Source organism: Triturus cristatus, chromosome 8 (assembly GCF_964204655.1).
Source record: "Triturus cristatus chromosome 8, aTriCri1.1, whole genome shotgun sequence".
Classification (NCBI taxonomy): Eukaryota; Metazoa; Chordata; class Amphibia; order Caudata; family Salamandridae; genus Triturus; species Triturus cristatus.
The window spans coordinates 1,240,966,666-1,240,983,766 of record NC_140591.1 but is presented as its reverse complement, the minus strand read 5'-3'; the positions used below and the strand labels follow the sequence as shown (position 1 = coordinate 1,240,983,766).

The window sequence follows — 17,101 nt, the reverse complement described above, 5'->3', positions numbered from 1 at the left end:
ATTCTACTAGAGCCCTAGGCTGTCCATTCATCCATTTTTGATGGATGTTCTACTGAGTGAGTAAAAGGATCCGGAGCGTATTCGGATGCCTTGCTTCATGTCTAAGCTTTATCCTTTGAGGGATATGGAGGATTAGAATCCTGAATCAGTCAAAGTGGACTGTATTGTGACCAGTCTGGTAGGGCGCCCATCAGTGGCGGAGGATAATGTTCTTAAGGAGGGGGCTGACAAAAAAAATAGACCCCTCTTCGAAGAAGTCCTATGCTGGGTCACACCTTGCCATTCGTTCTGGTATGTATGCAGCGTATGCTGCACAGTCACTATTGTCAGACTTCAAGACCAGGATACACACCCTGGCTGTAAAGTGTGAAATATCGGTTTATGTGGACAGGTCTGCTGCATTCTGTTCTTTTGCAGGTTGTTTGTGACTTTTGGTCTTGCAGGGCAAGGGAAGGCTGCATCTAAGATGACCCTGGGGCGTTGGATTAAGGACACACCATCTCTTTGGCATATCAGGGAGCTGCCATGTGTCCTTCAAATGTTCAAGCCAGGTCTACTAGAGGAGTATCGGCCTCATGGACCCCTTTTAAGGGAGTGCCCTTGAAGGAGATATGTCAGGTTGGGACTTGGGCGTCTGAACAAACCTTTATCAGGCATTACCATTTGAATTGAGCCAATCTGACCGTTTGAATTTTGGGAGTGGTGTTTTGCTGGCTGTGGGGCCTCCTGCTCCTGTTTGAGTTGTTCTTTGGATATGGCATTAAATGTCACTGTGGTGTCCTTATATCCGTTGTGGTTCTTTGTTTCAGACAGTAGTTCAAATGCCTTCTATTTCTATATCCGCTTTGGTATACCTCATTGGTTATGACTGGGTCAAGGACGAGGGACTCAGAGGTAATGCCCTTATTACTAAGTGGTAATCCTCATTACTCTTAGTCCTACTCATTCTCGACCCAGTCATTCATTCCACCCACCCTCCTGGTATCAGGCCTTCGTGTCGCTTGGTATTTTAGGAAGTGCTACAGTATGTTTTCTGTACTATAACCGTCAGCAGGAGGGTGGGGTTAGCAAGTGTTTCCTGTTCTGTTTCCGGTCTGTGATTGGATACTACCCAATTGGTTGTGACTGGGTTGAGGATGAGTAGGACTAAGAGTCATGAGAATTACCGTTAAGTAATCAGGGCATTACTCTGTAGATCGGTGGAGAGGGTTGCACCAAAGTTTCAGACTTTACATAAATGTAAGTCTCAACTAGGAGCCCATGGGTATGGATTTGGTCATCCAAATTAACAACTGAGCAACAAGTAATTGGATGCCTTATGATGTTTAGGGACCTAAAGAACACTTGCATCTCACTCTTCCACAAAACCCATTTAAAGTTGCCATTTCAGGCAACTAAGAAGAAATCATTTGATACAAACCATTAGTCGTTAATTCTACCAGAAGGTAAGGACGAGTAGGAGAGCGGAGCATGCGAGGAGACTGTTTAGTCCCGGCAGGCTATTGGATACCTCAAAAGCACCAATTGACGAGGTGCTATCCCATATATAAAGTCCATATCCATTTTGGAATAATCAACAGTTTTGAGGGCCATAGCTCCGGTGGTCAAGAAAATATGGACTTATACAACAGCTCAATCAGTGAGGTTGTGGTTCATGGTTGTCGCTTTTCTCGTGCCTGTCTTATAATAAAACAATCGAGAGAAAGAAGCTACTAAGGAAAAACGTTGTGTGCCCCTATATTGAGCGTCATTATTGCGGTTTACCAGAGAAGGATAGACACATCTAATTATCGGATGAATATTTTGGGAGATATTGAATAGCATTTGTTAGCCTGAAGGTGGTGGTGAACCAAACGATACCACAGGAACACGTCGCAGCTTTGGTTAAGAAAGCACCTAAACAACACCTGGCATTAATAGGAGAAAAGGAACGCTATTTAACATTGAACCAGGGACATTATCATCAAATCTTATGTACTTGGAGTGCCCTTTGTAATTCATCGGGTTGTTGTTGTTTTTAGAGTATGATAAGATTCTCCCTTTGTTTTGTGAATGAAATATTTTTAACATGTGTATTGATGAGATACTCTTTTTTTACATTTTTGATATCTGTTGAATCCATAAGGAGCCGAACAAATAAAAAATATATGACAGTTTTATATTATGTTTTTGATTTCCATTTGGTGCTGGTGAGTGGATGAGAGTAAGATATCGCTGTATGCTTTAAAAAGAGTCCAAAGGGATCTTTACATTTGACAGAAGTGTCTATTTTTGGTGTCCTGTCCCTGTTTTGGAATGCCAGCTCCAATGTCAACAAACTCCCTGTCCAAAACAAATCCGCAACAAATCTTCTAGAATAAATTAAAAGTGTGCATAATGCATATACCTTATGATTACACAAATCGTATACACTAAGAATCAAAATAAAGATCCGGAATGGCCAGATCCAGGATACATTTTCAGTACCACCACTGACTATGAAAAGTAGTTCTACTGGAAACCCCTGTATGTAAATGTTTCTTCTGTGTACATCCTGTGAATTTGGCAATAATACAGACCATCTAATCCTACTTCAGATATCCACATTGTAGACTCTACTGCACAAATATGAATCACAATACTCAACAGTAAATCACAAAACATGCAAAATATCAGCTTCTCTTATTCATGTTAATATTATAGATCACTTAAAAATAATATTTCAAATCATTTTCTAGGTCAGAAACTTTAGAAGACATTTACCAGCAAGAAAGATTAATCTATGCAAAAGGCTACATACAAATTCAATACATGTTCATTAAAATATAGTCATAACCTGCTCTACTATATGTTGTTACTGCAGGAGAACTCTTGAAATAGGACAACCAATCAGAAACGTTTCTGGCATCACTTTTTTTTAGGATAGTTGAGTAAGGATGTGTAATTCCTATAGCCCGACGCCCAGGACTTATTATTTGGGATCAAGGGCAACAAGTTTTCATGTGTATTTTGTCCCTGGGACAAGTAGGCCCAACCCCTTGCAGCACAAACCCTTTGGCTGCCACTTTGCAGTACAACATTATGGATCAGGGAAGGGCACTGTGTCTGCAGTTAAGGTAATATTTTCATCCTTAAGTTAATGCTGTTCAAACTTATATTTATGGTTCATTAATTAAAAGCCTTTATTATTAGGGTGTAAAATGCAAAAAAAACAATTGGACAGAATGCAGAACAATGTCATACATTCACCCCAGAACAGAGATCTGGGCCTAAATCCATCGTTTTTTTGCTCACCATGCCATTCCAGTTTGGACCCAGCCATATGCAAATCAGTCTAGGATGCTTGTTTCCAGTCCAGGGAGGACATGAGGCACAGGGTCAAGACTGATTTTCATATGGCCGGGTCTAAACTGGGGTGGCATGGTGAGCAAAAGAATGATGGATTTAACCCAGATCTATTGACTGGGGGTGAATGTTTTGATTTGTTCTGCATTCCGTCCATCAATTGTGTGTCTTTTGCTTTCTCGCCCCAAGTGCGCCGGGTATGACAGACGTGGGTCCTGGGCTCACTGTGCCACTGGAATCAAGCTATCCTGGCTGAAGAGGGTGAATCCCCGAAACCAGTCCTAGGATGCTTTTTTCCAGTCCAGGGAGGACCTGGCTTGGCAGTTCAGGCTGGACTGTTCCCATGAGGCACAGGGTCAGGACTGATTTGCATATGGCCAGGTCTGAACTGGGGTGGCATGGTGAGCAAAAGAATGATGGATTTAACCCAGATCTCTTGACAGGGGATGAATGTTTTGATTTGTTCTGCATTCCGTCCATCAATTATGTGTCTTTTATTATTAGGGTGAGCGCTCTAAGTAAATGTTGTAAGCTCTGACTGCACTACTAACAGTGGTTCGAGTATAAAAAGGCACACACACGTTTTCAAAGTTTAGCAATATGAGGCTATGTATAATGCTCCTAGAATGCTCTCTGATTTGATGCAAATATTTGCAGATGCTTGAAAGCAAGATTGCTGATTTTTTGCTTTCAAAATAAAATGTTCATAAAAAAAGAAGGCAGGGAAAAAACATTTTGCTAAATAAACTACTGTACAATTTTCAGGTACGATTTCTTTGCAGCATCATTTAGTAACATGTGTTGATAAAATAAGCATTGGCAAAGCCAGTAGGTCTGAAATTGGTGGTCAGATTTTTAGTTATGTCAATGAGTGACTTGCTTTGGCATGGTTTTTGTAAAACCTTATTGTTGTGGGAGCTGCCGGCCTTCACCATTATAACAAACATTGGTAAAAGCAAAAATTGTTTTTGGTCTCAAAAAGCACACACTGCCACAGTAGTTACTGGCACTGAACAAAACTCCTTTGTGTGCAAATATGCTACTTACGAAAGAGCAGAATGTTGTCACTCACAGAGAAGCCAGTCGATACAGAGAAAGAGACAGAATTTTAATAAACACAAAAGGTCATGTTAAACGCCAGACCAAATTAGGGGCCCAATTATTAGATAGTATCCAAGTGCACAGATTGCATTAAGTGCAGCTATATGGCTTTCGTGAATTCCCAGAAGTAGGACAAGAAATAGCTCTCCTATAAAATATTTGTTAACTGGATTTTAGTATGAGCAAATAAGCAGGTGTACATTTGCCCATGTGAAAATCTGAGTGTTTGCAAGGTCACTTTCCGTTCAACCACTTTTCCCCCCCAATTCTAGCAGAAGGTTTACATCTGCTGTTGTCAGGAGTAAATTTCCAACATTTCTCAGTATGGGAAAAGATTAGAGAAGAGTATTCTAACGCTGGAAGTATTTCTTACCCCTCAGCCCCATTATGTAGATCTGCAGAAACGTGGCAACATAAGGGGATTGAAGTTTTCAAACACTACTATGGTATGAGCCCTGGCATAATCAGAGAGGCTATATCAGACCTCTTATACAATGAGATTGCTGCAATAATTTGACGCTTGGATTTTAGTAGACTATGAAGCAACCTGCCCCTTGGACAAGTAGATAGTTTATTAAATTCCACAACCCGGGATTAAGAGATAATCTAACCTCCGCACAGCCGAGGATGTGGGTGTCCCCTTCTCCTTTACCCAGTGATCTGCCTAGATCTGGTTCCGCACCACGGTCTTCCTAGATCTAATTCTTAAGAAGGGGAGTAGTTCATGTCAAACCCCAGATATTATAACCATAACCAAAAGCGACAACCTTGGGGATGAACAGGATATGGCCCTCTTTCGTAGGATCATAGAGAATCCTCGAAAAATGCAAAATCCGGGTTAGGCACAGTTTGGACTCTTATATTTTACAGAATGCAAGCATAAAATGAGATCGCTTACGAGTGCTTTTCCCCCTGCAGGATATGAATTTAAAATCAACTACAATTACACATTAATGCAAGGAATCGCAAAGTCAGATCAGAGAACAACATATCAAAAGTTCCAGATCAGTATATTTGTATTTCAGAATAAGGCATAATTTCCTAGCCCTGACGAATAAAAGAACAAGGCTATAATTACACCATTCTGAGACTGCCTTACCGTTCATGAGACTAGCAGAGTTGTTGTATGTAAAAAAGCTTCAAGAAAACAAGTAATCTGAAAATACATCAACACGTTTAGGACTTAGAAATACGAGACACTCAACGCCAAGTGCATTAACCTGTCTGTACCTGTTAACCAATAACAACTTATTACCACAATATAAACAGAATTCGTAAAAAACGTCCATGGTTGAACTCTGGAATTTACCCATCGTTTCTTAGTTTATTTACAGCGTTTTGTCTCGTTTAGGATTTACACGTTCATTACATCAGCTGAATGTTTGATGTTTCGCTGAACAGTAGTAAGGAGGCAGAAGTATCATCTCTATCGGCCTGTAAATTCGTTGCTGTACGTGGTGCTCTGGTCTAAATACACAAGACAGGACATATCTGGCAAGCGTGTGCATTCTTCCGCTATGTCATGTGTTCGATGGGGGAAGATGTGGTTAAAGAAAACCCAATACGACTAAAGCTGTGAGTAAATGCAGCGTAATGTTGGAAAGGGGAAGCTTTAGTAGAAACAATGAGTATAAAAAGAGGATGTGTGCTGAAAGGTGGAGTAGGGAGATGTTCCGCTCCCTCCTCTCTGATCACGCTGAGAGATCAGCTGATGCGTCAAGCGCACGACAGCCCATGGTCGTTTCCAAACGAAGGACACCCCACACTTTAGCCGTTTCTCAGTTTTACACTGGTAAAACACATCGCACATCCCGATGTAGGTGTCACAATCTCCACTTTAAACCTATTGAATATTTATGCTTCGGAAGGCTGTGCTTTAAATTACATTTTTACAGTCAACCCCTCGAACGCATCATTGACCAGAACAAACCCGACTCGGACCGTCTGTCGCAAGACAATGATCTAGGAGTGTAGATATAGTGGAAACTCATTCTACCCCATCATTTCGCGTGTGGGGTAACTGAATGAAAATACTCATCTTCCATCCACGACCAGGGCACAACCCGTGCAAGACGGAGGTGGCCCCTAAATGACCTACATGCTCACAGGCTTCTTTCACTTACCAGCCACAAACGCAGCCACCACTATTAAACAGTGAACGAGCCTCTCCATTGCCGCAGCGATATTCGGTTTCGCCTTCCTAATCCACCACTGCTCTTCCTTCAAGAAACAGAAACGACTGCATTCAGCAAAGCACTAGCCAGAGTGACCCCCCCTCCTCCCATGCCACCGCAGCCAATCACCGTCCACGCAACCAAGTCCCGGAAGATGAAACAACCAATACAAAAGTAAAGGTTTCCATTCCTAACCTCACTATTGAAATGGAGGAAGGAAATATCACTAGCCACGGTTTCTAAATAAATGCAGTGGCCATTTTGAAAGAGTCAGAAATCATGACATCTATTCCATAAATTAATAATTACAGAAAAAAAACATGGGCAGTGGCGCATTTTATGTAAGAATTCAATCCTTTTACTTAAATTAAGGCGCGTACGTAAAACAATACAGTTACCTAAGATTTGAAAATGTGATTTTAATAGCACTCGGAAGCTCTCACGTTTGTCTTTTAATAACATTACCACGGAAACGATCTACGTTTTGTCTTTAATAGTAGTGGTGTTGATACCTCTCCGTAGGTAAAGGTCTTTCTATGCAAAACAATTATTCCAATTTCAAAACGGACGCCAAGATTACCAAGATGACAGAGTAGCAGGAATCCTTGTAAAAAATATGTATTTTGTTGTCAGTGCTTTAAATGGACAACAATAAGTGCAGGTACTCATCAAAAGGAGGTATAGACTGGTGGTGGAGCTTGGGGCGGGCATAAGGGCGGTGCCAAAGGCGGAACAAGGGGCGGGGCTATGTTTTTGACCTTTCAAAGGTTTTTATGCAAGATTTATGCATGCATTGCTAGAATATCGGATGTATCTGTCCAGTAGTGTTTCACACTAACAACCATTTATATATCACTTACTAATAAGTGTTTATTACTACCCAAAGTAACTCTTTTTAGCAACCTTAAAAACTTAAAAGATTGAGAAAAAACAGTATGGTTCTATATATATGCCTCGTTGTTGCATGCAGGTCCTTGCTGCAGGGGTATCATTCTCTAAGATATATGCCAAGGATGTTAACTTGTGACCCACAGGGAAGACAAGGATCTATGCAACAAAAACAGCATCCAACTGAGCTATCTACATAAAAACAAAAACAAATCTCTGATCTACATGTTGCATGCTGTGCTTTCCAGCAGGCACAATGACCCTCTAGGCATTAGAATGCACACAGATCTTTCTAAAAAGTGCATTACCCACCAGAGTTATCCACTTTATTGGTACTTATGGTGCTCCAATCTTACTTACTTAAGAGAAAGGCACCGGCTTCCTATTTCATAAGATTAGTAAATGCTTAGCTGCAAAAAAGCAAGTAATTCATCAGACACTCTTCATTCTCGGCACTAGTGGGTGATTCTGTCTAAAATGGAAACCAGAGTTGCTTTCCAAGGGACATACTTTGTGTAATTTCAGTAAGCAGCATATTCTCTCTCTAGCTGCCACTGGATAAGAAATGTTGACACAGAGACACTGGTGAAGTTGCTGCTGGTGGCTCAACCTTTCAACATTCCATTATGTGATTGAGAAGGAGTGGTAGACAGAATAAACAGGTTGCACATGTGATTTTAGATAAATAAAGGTATCTAACTGGGTTCTCTGAACATACTCTCTGTAATTAAAATATACACTCATATATGTAACAGCACACATGTTGAAAAAACATCTCTGTTGGATAATTTGAATTGCTTTAAAATCTTTTGTTGACATTATTTTGCAGTATTTATTGCAATCCTATGTATGTTAATTTAGATAATAACATATTATCTGCCTCATATACTTACTACAGTAAATGTCAAATGTATTCTTGCATTTTTAAATGTCAATGAAATAAATATATTTTTAAAAAGCAACAGACATTCACATCTCGTTACAGATGACAAGAGGGTCTGTCTGAATTGAAATATGGCAACTGACATGAAGTCGCAGTCAGGAGATGTGACTCATTGCAAATAAAATATATTTGCTGTGCTTGTACTAAAATAAACTGTACCAATGACCACCTTGTGGTGCAAAATAGAGGAACCATTTTAGTTTTCCTGCTTTTGCCGTCCGATCACAGTCTGCAATAAATTCAATCAATCAATCAAATAATCTTTATTTTCGATCATTTAGATCATCAAAGATATAAATACATAGCAATTTTTTAAAATTTTGAAGTTTTCGATATTTTAAACAATTACATATAAACAATGACTTTCGAAAATTTCATAATACAAACGTTAAAAAACATGAAAGAAGATAATCCAAAATCTTATGACATTATACAACCCCCCCCTCTTTTAAAAGACGAGATCGAACATACCACATGGCCATTAGGTGACAGATCAGTTTTTAGGATTCTGAACGCAGGCAGATATTTCCTAAATCCCATATTTTTAAGAATGGGTAGAAGCCAGTACTTCCTCGCTCTTTGGTAGGCTTTACAAAAGAGGACCACATGTAAGTCACTTTCCTGCGGATATGCACAGGCTGGGCATTGCTCTATTGTTGGAGGCTGGGACCAAGAGCTGGTAAAGGCCCTCAGAGGTAGAGAACCATATCTCCACTGTAGGTAGAGCTTTCTTGCCATCACAGGAGCCATGCCATCCAAAACACTTTCCATTAGGTAAGAGTTTTTCAATTGTATAAATGTATTAGTCAATGAGCCCACCCGTGTACTGTCTAGAGCGGTAGTCAGCTTTGACTGATAATAAAGTTGTGAGAGTGCCTTTCGAGGGGTTCTCCCGCTTAAGTTAACAGGGTCGGTCCATAATTCCGGTAGGCCTAAACTTTCACATAATCTCTTTATGTATCTTAACCAGGGAATGTTACTGATGTTCGGTAAAGCCAGGAACTCCTGCAGCTCGCTTCTATAGTCACTAAGTTCCTGGCTGCTCCATAGTCATTGCCAAAAGGTTAGGGGTTTTAAACCAAGTTCCTCAGCGATTGGCCTAAGACCTAGGTCCAATCTCAGGGGAAACAATGGGGTACTCGAAGGGAGGGCCACCAGCTGCCCGAGAAATTTATTCTCTGTGATTGTTAAGTTTTTAACAGGAGTATGGCCCCAAAGTTCCGCCCCATATATAACTGAGCCCCGCGCTTGGGATTTATAGATCTGTATCATGGGGCCCAGAGGGCGATATATAGATTTACCCACCATTCTAGTAATACCCCCCACTTTCTGTGATAATTTCATGTTTGCCTTAATCGTATGTGTCCCCCATGTCATTTTCTCATTCAGGGTTACCCCCAAATATTCGAATGTGGAAACCCTCTCCAATCGCACTGTACCTAGCAAAGGGTTAGGACGTGTTGAGGGGGTAGGGTTCAAAATCATAAATTTTGTCTTGGAGGCATTAATTTCGAGGCCCCTCTCAGTACAAAATTGTAAGAACCCGTCCACTATCCGTTGGATTCCCATGGGGGATTTAGACAGCAGCAGGGTGTCATCTGCAAACATTATGGCAGGCACCCTGCTGCCATTCAGTTTAGGAGCGTCGATGTCTTCTATCCTGGACAGGTGGGCGATTACCCCGTTGACAAAGAGGCAAAACAGGGTCGGTGCGAGCACACATCCCTGCCTCACCCCCCTGTCAACGGGGAATCTTTCTGTTAAGCCCCCCATCCTGCCACACCTGACCCGCGCAAAGTTGTCCTGGTGTAATTTAATCAAAATGGCCAGGATATCTGGCGGGACTCCTAGGTCATCAAGGACACTCCAGAGTTTGGATCTCGGCACCAAGTCGAAGGCGGCACGCAAGTCCACGAACACCGTGTACAAGCTGCCCCCCTCGACAAGTGCCGTCCTCCAATAAATAAGATTAAGGCGAAAAATTTGGTCCATGGTGGATACCCCCTTTCTGAACCCGGCCTGGTATGGGCTCATGGTGGCGGTTTCCTCTATCCAGTTCTGTAAACGATCTAAGATGAGCCTTCCAAAAAGTTTTTGTGACACATCTATCAGGCTGATGGGCCTGTAGTTGGATGGGAGCAGGGGCGAGCCTTTCTTAAAAATCGGAACCACCTCTGCGCCCAGCCGAGTACAGGGCACCTCCATACTCTTCAGAATCGCATTGAATAGTACCAGGAAATAAGGGGCCCATATGTCTGGCTCCTGTTTAAAAAGGTCACCCGGGAGACCATCCAGGCCAGGTGCCTTGCCAGTTGACAAGCCTAATATGGCAACCCGGACCTCTTTTTCGGTGAATGGGTCCCCTTCCAGACAATTATGTACAGATGGAATAATACAGCCTCCATGCCCTGCTTCCACTGTATACAGAGACTGGAAGTGCTCCTGCCAGATCTTGGAAGAAATATTTGGTTCTATTGCCGAAACAAGTTCCTCGGAGCCTGTGTTGACAATTCGCAAAAACTTCCGTGAGTCCATGGAGGCTAGGGAGCTAGCAAGTTCTTCCCATTTATTCTGGTCCCACTCAATCTTGGCATTAGCAACCAGCTTCTTGTATTCACGTCTCCTGGCTTGGATCTCAGGCCTACTTTTGCGATCCTTAATGCTCGACAAAAGATCCCTCCTTGCTCTACGGCACACCGCATTATACCATGTGCACTGGTTCCTTCCACCCCCCCTCCTTGGTCCATTATTGAATAGGTCTGCAGTCAGAGTCTTAACGACTTCTTCATGGTTCAGCCAAATTGGTTTATTTTTTTCCCCTGAACTGGGTTCATCACTTAAAGTAGCCATTTTTTCCAATATGGGAATGAAATTATTATAAAACCGAGGGAGCTTGACTGTGCTTGCAACTATTTTTTCCCACTTGATTCTCCTCCTATTACTTTCAAGGACTAGATCAGGGTTTGTCTTAAGCGATTCTACTTCCCCATGATCCCGTCCAGGAAGGAGAAAGTCCAATTCCAGGGCATTGTGGTCGCTGTCTTCTCTATCTATAACCCTAAAATCAATAACACACGACCACGAGGATAGTTGCACTAAAATATAGTCTAATCTTGATTCCCTACCTTTCCGATTGAATGTGGGTTTACTCGGGATATCAGATTTAACACGCCCGTTACAGGCCCTCACCCCATGTCTCAAAGTTAGCGCAGTAATCTGGAGTGCTAGTGGGGTCCAAGCTTTGGGCGATATAGATACTGTCAGTGGTACTCGCCATCTTGCATCTTCCTCTAAGAAAGCCCCATCTAAGAGACCAGCTAAGGGCTCAAAATGTGAGTTCAGATCCCCACCCACTACAAAAGGGATCCCCTTAGGGAGTTCAGCGAGAAGATCCGACAATTCGTCAATGGTGGAGGACTCCTGAGAGATGGTAACCGGCCTTGAGTATACATTTACCACTGCTAGTCTGCAGCAATGGGACCATTCCAGTAGAACCACAAGTATATCTTCTGATGTCACTGGGAAACGCGTGGCCTGGCATCCCAGGTGAACTGCGACCCAGGTTTCAAGGCCTCCCGATGGACGCCCCCTTCCCCCCCATTTCGCGGGAATGGAGAATACTGCAAAACCCTGCCTCGTATGTTCCTCTCTCTCCCAAGTTTCCTGGAACATGCATAAATCTTTGGAATCAGTATATTCAATCCATTCCTGACATTCGGACTTACTTCCCAGACCTGCCACATTTCATAACAATATTTTTAGTGGCAGGGGCCTATTGTTCGGAATAATAGTGTGGGTGGAAACATTCCCTTTATCGCTGGCCATGATCTCTGGATATATTGGGGGGTGGCTTGTTACTTCCCCCACATTGTATCGTGGCTCGCCAATGGAATTACTCAGATCCCCATGGTGTTCTAGGGCATCGGGCAACTCTATCTCTAAACTAATTCCGTCCACAGCCTCCCATAATACAGAATTACACTTCCTGCTTGTGTATGTGGGCAGTCAATCTACCATGTCTAGCTGACTGTACCTGTTCAGCGTTGGAAGGTAAAATTGCTGAAGGGATCTCCGGGGATGGTAGTCTTGCTCACTAACCCCCCAGTTGCCGCCCCTCCTATGGCAAATTTCCCATCCCTCGTCGTCCATGTTTGTGGTGTAGTGGGCTTGCTCCTGTCTTCTAGAGTTGGGGAATTCTCTCCATCCTCTTGCCAACCCCCCACCCAATCTCTCTGGATGGGTGCCTTGTGCATTAATTTCAGGGTACCCTTGGTATTGGCCTCTGGGATGATGAAAAACTCCCCTTCTTTTGGTATCTCCCCACCCGGCCGGTCTTTGTATCCGAGCCCCCCAGGTCTCATCCTCTCTATCATATACCAGAGGGGGGTAAAAAAAAGGAGAGGGGTAAGGATTGAATGGTAGTCCCCTCATCCTCTGGGAACCATCCGCATATATGCAGGACGGTCCTATGGTCTTTAAAACTGACTATAACACAGTCACCATTTATGGATTTAATTGAACTACCCAACCAAGGGACCCTTCGTACCATAAGGACTGCGCTCGATATGCCTTCCGGGAGCGGTCTGTATGTGCATAGCCAATTTATCACCTTATTCTTAAGAGAGGCGGTGGATTCTATAGAGGTAGCGTTCATTTCTGGTACCCCTGCTAGAACAACAGTATATGGGGCTGCCTCTGGGGGAAGGTGTACTGGTCTAGGCTTTTTCCTCTTGCTCACACCCTCAGTCGTTAGTTCTCCAGTGTTCGATATGTTGATAGGAGCAGGATCACTTTCCCTAACTTGCTTTGCACTAGTTGGAGGGGAAGATGGATGATTATACTGTTCTACAGGATTTTTTGGAGCATTTGCCTTCGGGTGTGTGTTGTTACTTATAGACGGAGTAGGTTTTGCCTGGTGCGCTATATGTGTGGTGCTTTTAACCTGATTTGTAGCCTGAGATGGTCCCTTTTTTGTCTCTCTATCGGGAACCTTGGTCCCACCATTATTAGTTACTTTAAAACTGTCAGCTAGTTGGACTGTCGACTTTTCTATGGCCACTAACCTAGCTTCCATTTTTATTAACCTTTCTTCCAGGGGGCTTAAGAGGTTTCTTATAAGGGCACCTATATCCGCGAGGGTAACGTCCTCCTCAGTGGGCTCTAGTAAATTCAAATTAGCGTGAGTGCTTGTCTCCCCCGGTAAATTGAAGTGCATGGCCTCAGCTCTATCAATTTGCGTTTTTTCCCTGATGTTTAAACAAGAACTGTTTAATAGCGGATACGGGGAAAGTTTTGAGGTATTCAGCTTTCGAGCACCCTTATTCTTGGGCCCTCCTCTCTTTTTCGGGATTGCTCCTTCTCTAATCCCCTTTCGCTTGTTCACTTTTGGGCCTGCGGGATTAACATTATCGGGGTCTGGGATGAGGTTAGTAGTAAGTATGGGGTGAGGTTGAGCAGGCGGGAGAGTTAGCATACTAAAGTCTACAGAATCGCTAGGGTCCTTCATGCTTAACTGGGAGGTACAATTTGATATATCCAAAGTCCCGGAGGGATCACTTGTGCCGGCTACCCCCATGTCCAACACAATTAGTTCTGGGTTTACTTCAGGATACTTTGCCTGAGCCAAGGGACCCATAGACGATCTCCTCACCCAGTCCAATTCCTGGGATATTCGCCTCTCAAGGAGCGTAATGTCCTCTATTAATAGGGACCCAGCTTTCACGAAGTAGTTATCCAATGTTCCCTTTGTTACAGCTGCAGCAGCCGATGCACTTTTACTCCTTGTTTCCCTTGTCGTCATCTCTAGTGGCAAACACCAACAGTAACCCTCAAAATCCAAATGAATTCCCGGGATGGACCAAGGGGGGTGGCCCAGGCCCAACCTCTCCCGTCCTCTAACGGCCTCAAGCGGCCCGCCCTTTGCCCGGGCTTCGCCCCGGGCTGCGCCCCGCACGCGTCCCGCTAGCGCGTAAGTGATCAAGAGATTATATAGTAAGAGGAGGAGGAGCTGAAGGAGGGGCCGAGAAGAGTGACCAGGTGCGCTGAATAGATCTGGCAGCTACGCACCCTGGACCTCGCAGTCCCAGCAAACAGACAGCCTCCGAATGTAATCACCCTCGATAAAATGAGCCAAAGGCTCCTCGGTGCAGGGAGAGTGAAAGAAGACAAATCGCCAAAGTCCGCGCCTGCGAGCGGCTCCCGCAAAGCGGGGGCCGCGAGGCATTTTGTAAGCGGAGGAGCTGAAGGAGGGGCCGGGAAGAGTGACCAGGTGCGCTGAATAGATCTGGCAGCTACGCACCCTGGACCTCGCAGTCCCAGCAAACAGACAGCCTCCGAATGTAATCACCCTCGATAAATTGCAACCATGAGTGTGAGTTACATGCACTTACCTAGTCATACATTATATATATTGTATTTGATAAAAATACAGCCGTATACTTTCTTGTGACATGTAAGCCCAAATGGTTTAGCGCTGGCTACAAACATCTCTGTTTAAAGAGCATATCACATTTTTCACAGGGATCAGTGAGTTTGGTACCGAGATCCCATATTATTTACACATGCAAATAGGTAATTTAGTTGTAACACAATAGTTATAGACAGTGAAAGCAAGCGCAAACTTTTTGTTCTGTCCAGGCTTCTTGAAAATACCACCACAAGCAATAGTAACTTGAAAAACATTTTCTATGTGTTTTGTAGATGCACGATATCAAGTATTTGACTTTTACATAGTGCTCAACATCTTGTCTTGTGATAGATAGATGTACTGGCGAATCTGTGTAAAAACGTCTAATGGCAGCAGTTTACAAATAGCGCCTCCTGCAACAGAAGCGTCATTGTAGCACTGTGTTACCGTGAAAAATGCCTCTCACACCCTTGCCCATTAGGTTTTACAGCCTCCTGTCTACGCCCTCTGTGGAAGAACGAAGGATAAACTAACCTCCCTGCAGCCACACCTCTGCTCTGATGGCTGCCAGAGCAGCACATGCAGATCACTGTGCACTTGTGACAAGAGCAGCTGTTCTCTTGTACGAGCCCAGCCCAGCCTTCCACTGTTATTAAGAGTGGAAGGTGCTGCCGAGGTGATCGATGACCGGAGCGCCACCTGCATCAAAGCCAGGCCCTCGTGAGTATCTGTACTCTCTTTATTCAAGGAAAAGTGCCGGTATTGAATGCGAGAAAATGAAGAGGTGCCGGTACTCAGTGCCGGTGAGTACTGGCCCATTTAAAGCACTGTTTGTTTTCCTATATAGTGTGAACACTACTCTAACGGGGTATAGGGAGTTCTACAGAGCAAATGTAACCAACACGACATACATTATAACATTGCATCGAATGAAGACATGAAACACACGTATGACAGAAGGTTTGCTCATAATATTTATAAAGATAATTTAGTTTGGAGAGAACCTTGTAATACTCCATAAACACTGCACCAAAATCCATCATCTTTACAATATACTGAATACAAATTTACACATCATACACTTTTCAAGCTACTCCTTCCCACCATATACTATAATATTAACCTGAATACCACTTTTGTTGCCCACACGGGAACCTGTTTATTCATTCCTCTGTATATCTTTACTGTATCTGCACTCTACTCTCGTAAAACCGGAATACAATTATCCTGAAATTAAAAAAAAATATTTATAGAGGTAATTTAAATTACAGCACACAGGATGTAAATACATGTAAAAACATTTGCCAGCACTCTATGCTCTCACAGACAGCTGCAGGAAAACCAAACTCTGTAAGAGCCTGCTCTTCTTGTGCATGTAGTCTGCTCTACTTGTGCATGCCATCCATACATGCCAACGTGGTTCAACACAGTAAAAAGGAGGATATCATGGGAATTTTATTTTCTATACTGATTAACAATGAAAGCAGTTCTAGGTGGGAGGCAGCTAAAATAGAGCTGTTTTTGGCTTTGAAAACTGGGAGTCACCCTCTTGCATCTGATCTATTGACATGTATGATGTCATCAGAAGTCATTGACAAAGTAGCCCTCTACGTTAACTTGCAAGGCTATGTGCACCAGGAAAGTAACCTATTTATTTGCCTTCATACAAACAACGTACCTTTGATAGAACCACACACATTAGAATGTTGTTTTCCTTGTGCTGCTTTGCACACATAAATACCATTGTCCTCTAGTCCTTACATATTCAACAATACTATTATTAACAAACTGATCAGTACTCATTTCACAGACTTCAGAAGGATGAAATACAGAGTTGGCCTCCCACTTGAATTCAAGTAGTTCGCTGTGAGAAGCTGGCCTGTTATATGATGTACACTTTTGTAAGTGGACACCCTGCACCAGTCCAGACAACCCTTATGGTGATTTAAGAGGTCTTAGACAACCTTAGAAAGCTCTCTAAGTGGTAGCTGTGAAGAGCAGCCTCCAGGCTTAGTCCAGAAGGAGAGGAGTGTAAAGCAGCTTGTTTTACCAGAATGCAATCTTATAGTATAGATTAAGTGAAAAGAAACACACCAAGTATTTATAAAAACATGTATTTATTATATAATACTCTCTAGTATGTTCAAATATGTCCAACACTGAGATAAACACAATGCACACAATACTTTAGCAAAGAAACACAGTAAATAGCACGTAATACACAGTGGACCCCAGGGGGGGACCAAACCATATACTAAGAAAGTG

The 17,101-nt window shown here is 43.0% G+C and overlaps 1 protein-coding gene across 1 annotated transcript in view; it reads right to left on the bottom strand.

The window, feature by feature from the left end:
• The window catches only part of ATP6AP2 (ATPase H+ transporting accessory protein 2), an 83,412-nt gene extending 76,691 nt beyond the window's left edge, over positions 1-6,721 (bottom strand). Inside the window, exon 1 of the mRNA XM_085622930.1 lies at positions 6,549-6,721. Within this exon, the coding sequence (XP_085479056.1) occupies positions 6,549-6,597 (49 nt within the window). The 5' untranslated portion in view covers positions 6,598-6,721. The remainder of the gene's footprint in view (positions 1-6,548) is intronic.
• Between the last annotated feature and the right edge of the window lie 10,380 nt (positions 6,722-17,101).